The sequence below is a fragment of the Antechinus flavipes genome, chromosome 2 (assembly GCF_016432865.1).
Source record: "Antechinus flavipes isolate AdamAnt ecotype Samford, QLD, Australia chromosome 2, AdamAnt_v2, whole genome shotgun sequence".
Lineage (NCBI taxonomy): Eukaryota > Metazoa > Chordata > Mammalia > Dasyuromorphia > Dasyuridae > Antechinus > Antechinus flavipes.
In genome coordinates, this window is record NC_067399.1 from 20,304,432 (window position 1) to 20,308,949 (window position 4,518).

At 52.9% G+C, this 4,518-nt stretch overlaps 1 protein-coding gene across 1 annotated transcript; it reads left to right on the forward strand.

Moving 5' to 3' along the window:
- Nucleotides 1-741: 741 nt before the first annotated feature.
- On the forward strand, nucleotides 742-3,593 carry LOC127552334 (lithostathine-1-alpha-like). The gene is made up of 5 exons (XM_051982897.1): nucleotides 742-821; nucleotides 1,030-1,148; nucleotides 1,488-1,622; nucleotides 2,397-2,508; nucleotides 2,937-3,593. Exons 1-5 carry the CDS (start codon nucleotides 743-745, stop codon nucleotides 3,002-3,004), a joined length of 513 nt encoding a protein of 170 aa, XP_051838857.1. The 5' UTR covers nucleotide 742; the 3' UTR covers nucleotides 3,005-3,593.
- Nucleotides 3,594-4,518: the final 925 nt, after the last annotated feature.

A 4,518-nucleotide genomic window follows, 5' to 3' on the forward strand; every position in this document is an offset into this window, starting at 1 on the left:
AAGGCCAGGCCTCTGACTCTACACCTTTCCCAGCAGGAAGTTCCCCCATTCCTGTGAGTTCCCTCTTCCCCCCATCGCCAACCTTCCCAGAAAGTTCCCCTGGCTGTGGGAACGGGGCAGCTGGGGAGCTTTGGGCAGGAGCCAGTCATGGGTCTCTACCTCACCCTGGGGGAAGAACCCGGGGCTCCTCTCTGCTCCTGACCCCAAAGTGAGGAAGACCTCGCCTCTTCCAGGAAGCCCCTGCCCCTCCCCAGCCCCTGTGCTCGGCCCTCCCTCCTCCCGGCCCTGCCCCCATAGTGGGCCCTGTCCCTATAAAGGTTCCATCCTCTTCTGCTCAGACACAGGATTCCTTCAGGCCGGTAAGTGAGGGGGAGCAGGTCTGGGAGACTGAGCTCTGGAGGCTGGCTCTGGAGACCGTTCCCTTCCCAGGGGGGAAAGGAGGCAGCCGCTCCAGGAGGCCGTTACCTTGGGGGAAAGGCCAGGAGAGGGTCATTTCTAACAGAAGGGTCTCTGCTCACTGGTCCGCCCCTCCAGTAGCTCCCAGATTCTGTCCTGCTCCTGGAGTCTGCAAATTCCCTGAGACCCCAAGAAGGAGAGAGGACAGAAATCATCCCAGCCTGGGCCCAGAGAACAGGAGCAGCACTATGAGTCTATTGAGGAATAGGCTGCCATCCTTGTCCCCTTCTCCCCATGGCCCTTGGGCGGGAGATCAGGGTTTCTCTCGTCTCCTCCCCAGAATCAGATGACGCTCTCTGCCATGATGTCCCCCAGCTTCTCAGGGCTGCTCCTTGCCTGCCTGCTGCTCCCCTGCCTGACACAAGGTGGGTCCCTCAGGCCTCCCTCTGACTGCCCACCTGGCCTAGAACAGGGGCTTGGACATAGAGGGAAAGGGAAGGGGCTGGAGAGCAGCAAGGGGGGCACCGTGGGACAGAGAAGAAGGGGTTGGGGGTCTGTAGGGTTCAAAGCCTGATGTCCAGGGAGCAGGAACCTCAGCTGTGCTCCCCTGCAGCTTCTCTCCTCCCTCCCCAGGCCATCAGGAGGCCCCTGAACCCCCCTCTGCCAGGAGCTCCTGCCCCCAGGGCTTTGGCTTCCATGGCTCCCACTGCTATGGAGTATTGGGTCCTGAGGAGACCTGGAACACTGCCGAGGTGGGTGCTGGACAGGGCCCCTGGGAGGGGGCGGGGTCTGTCTCCCTATCCCAGGTTCCTTGGGGTCATCAGTGTGGCCTCCATGAGTCCCTAAGCCCTCACCCGTGACCCAGACCTTCACTTCTCAGGGGACTCCAGGGCTTTGCTCCCCTTTTTGGTGTTTCTTACCCCCACTTCCCACAAAAAACCCCTGCCCCCCACAGCCATCTCCCCATGGTCCCTTTAGCTTCTTCTCTTCCTCTATTGACCACCCTGTCCCCGAGGCTCCCAGGAGCCTTCTCCTGCCTCCTTCGCCCCCGGCCCCACACATTTACCCAGCCCCGCTCCCTCCCTCCGCAGCTGCTGTGCCAGGGCTACCCCTCGGGCCATCTGGGCTCCCTGCTAAACGAGGCCGAGGCCACCTTCGTGGCCACCATGATCAAGGAGAACGGGGTTGAGGACCCCGTCTGGATCGGTCTGCACGACCCCAACAAGGTATGTCCGAGGGGCTGACCCCGTCCGAGTCCTGGAGAGAAGGACTTTCTCCTTCTCTCCACTATGTGTGTGTGGAGCTGATGGGAAGGTGGTTCATATAGTTCTTGGAGGTTCAGGACTCTGAGAAAAGCACTCGAATTAGGGAAGCAAGTGAGTAGAAAAGGGGCAGGAGCTTGGAGGGTCATGGGGAGAGTCGGCACTGGGTCCTGGGCCGGAGGGAGTCTGCACTTCCACCCCCAGCATTTTATTACTCACCTATGCCTCATCTGAGTCCACTGTCACTGCCCATCCCTTTGGTTCGATGGGAAATTTTTTCTGCCCATTTCTGGGCTGAGTTCCCAGCATCCCCCATATGGGACTTCTCAGTCACCACCCTCATGGAGACCAGGGTCACAATAAGGAAACCTCGCATCGGGGGAACAGCCCAATGCAATCTGGGCCTAAGTCTCCCCAAGAGACCCCTCAGAGAAGGGCCTGGGCCAGAGCCAGGCAGAAGAGTGGCAGGAGTCGGAAGGTTTTCTGGCAGAGGGAGAGAGGGTCTGGGTCTCCCAGAGAGAACGTGATGGACAGGCTGGAGCTGACCAGTGGCAGAAGCAGCAGCCGGGGCCACAGCACCTGGGAAGATTTAGGGAACAGAATGAGCCCGGGTTGGGAGGTCTGGGCTAAATAAGGTGCAGCTGGTCTGTTTATGATAAGGAGTTATTATATACAAGAGGTAGATGGGGGGGTGTCTCACTCTTCCCTAACCGCTCCCTTCCCGATCCTTTCCCCCAGAATCGCAGGTGGAAATGGAGCAGCAACGCCCTTTACCTCTACAAGGCCTGGGGGGAGGGCTTCCCAGTGAACGACGAACCCTACTACTGTGTGAGCCTGACTCCTGAGTCTGGTGAGCTCCAACCCTCCCCTCTGGCAGCTACACAGAAGCATCCTCTTCTCCTTGGATTGTCTGAAAGCCTGGGGGCATAGGGGCACCTCCCTCCAAGAATATGAGAATGACTCCTCTCTTGCCCTCCCCTCTTTTCCTTTTCTCTTTTCTTTCCCCCTAATTTATCATCTTCTTTCCTCTCTTCTCCAATTCCCAACCTTCTTCCATCTTAGCTTTCTTTCCTTTTTCTTCCTCTTCCTCTTCTTCTGCTTCCCTCCTTCCTTGTCTTCTATTTCCCTCTTTTTTTCTATCTTCATTCTCCTTTCTTCTTGTTACCTCAAGAACTGTCTTGAATGAGGAGACCCTGTGGCCTGGAAGCCACAATCACCAGAATGGGGATCTCTTGCCCTACGTTGTCCCTCAGCTGAACCCAGACTCTCTCTCCACAGGATTCCAGAATTGGAAAAATGAAGCTTGTAAGGAGAAGAACATCTACCTCTGCAAGTTCAGACCTTAAAGGGGATCAGACAGAAGAAGAGCTTGGAATTCGGCTGCTTGCATCCAAGCACAGCCGAGGAGGGCCGCGGCCATCATCTCTCTGCCCTCCCAGAGCATCTTCTTTCCATCATCCTTCCTCATCAGCACCACCCTCCCTTCTGTTATCTGACCACTCTCGCCACTTCTCCTGTTCCTGTTCTTCTCTTCACCCTCCACTGCACTCAGCACTACCTGCCCAAGTGCCTTTTATTTTCCATACCACAAATAGCTCAAAGTTGATACAAAACCTAAATATAAATGGTCACACTGTTGTTAAAAAGTAGAAAAGTTCCAGTTTAAGTTCCTTTCAGAAATCTTGGGAATGTGAGAGTTCTCAACCAAGGAGTCAAAGAGATCATTCAAGACAAAAATGTCATCCCTTGAAATTTGAAATCCAAGTTAGATTTTAGGGGATGAATTTCTGCTTTTTTCTGTGTTGTGGGAATGGTAGAGACTGTGGTCTCCTTTGTGATCTTCTTCTCATAATCAAGGTGCTCTGTTTGTGGCTAGTTCTGTTGTAGACATTTCAAATGGTTATGTATCTTTGAATAAACTACTTTCTGACCTGATCCTCTGAATTATTTAAAGACTCACTGGTTTTTAAGCATGATGGCGCTTCATGGTTTATAAAAAACATTGCTCATTTCCATCTTTAATACCATCTCCAATTTTAGTGATGAGGAAAGTGGGGGTGAGAGAGATTCCCAGCATCATAGTTAGGAGGACTTGAACCTCTCTGTCTTTGGATTTCACATCTGGTCAGGTAAGGTGTCAGAGAGGCAGGACCCATCACCTTATTTAAATTCAAGTGAGAGTGGTCCCTTTCATGGATCTTTCTTTACAAAACTCACTTTTTTGGCCTTCTCTCAATGTGTCTTAATCCATGTTGTCCCTGAGATCTCCTTCATTTGAGCCTGCGGTTGCCACAGAACCTTTTGGGGCAGGAGCCCCAGAGTCTGATGTTTTGCACCCAGAAGTCCCTGGCCTGCTTGACCCATAAAGAGTCTTGTATTTGGCTTTATGCCATCTTTTCTTGGTCTTCCCAACTTCGTCCTGCTGGAGGCCTCTGGGATTGATGCATCTGGAGTTTTTATTCTCTTCTCAATCTCTGTACGTGTCACGTTGGAAGGACCACGTGGAGAAGCTGATTGTTGAGGCAGGTTCTCCTCTGAGAAGAAGCAATTTGTGCATTAAGTTACACCTTCACTTTGATCTCTTGATATTCTAAGCTTTCACCTGGATTTAGTCTCAGAATGAGCTAAATGCCCTTGAATTGGGTCCCATTGTCCTGGTCCCCTGCCTCATGCCAGTCCCTCACAGTGGCAGGGAGCATATTTCTGCCTCTCCTCATATCAAAAATGGTATTGATTATTGTCCCTGCCTCTAAAAGCTTAAGGCCCTTCTTCAGTCTTTGGCCATGTTTACTGAGCAAAGATGTATTACCTGCAGGAAAGAATCACCACAGCAGAGATGTCCAGAGTTGTGGAAAAAAGG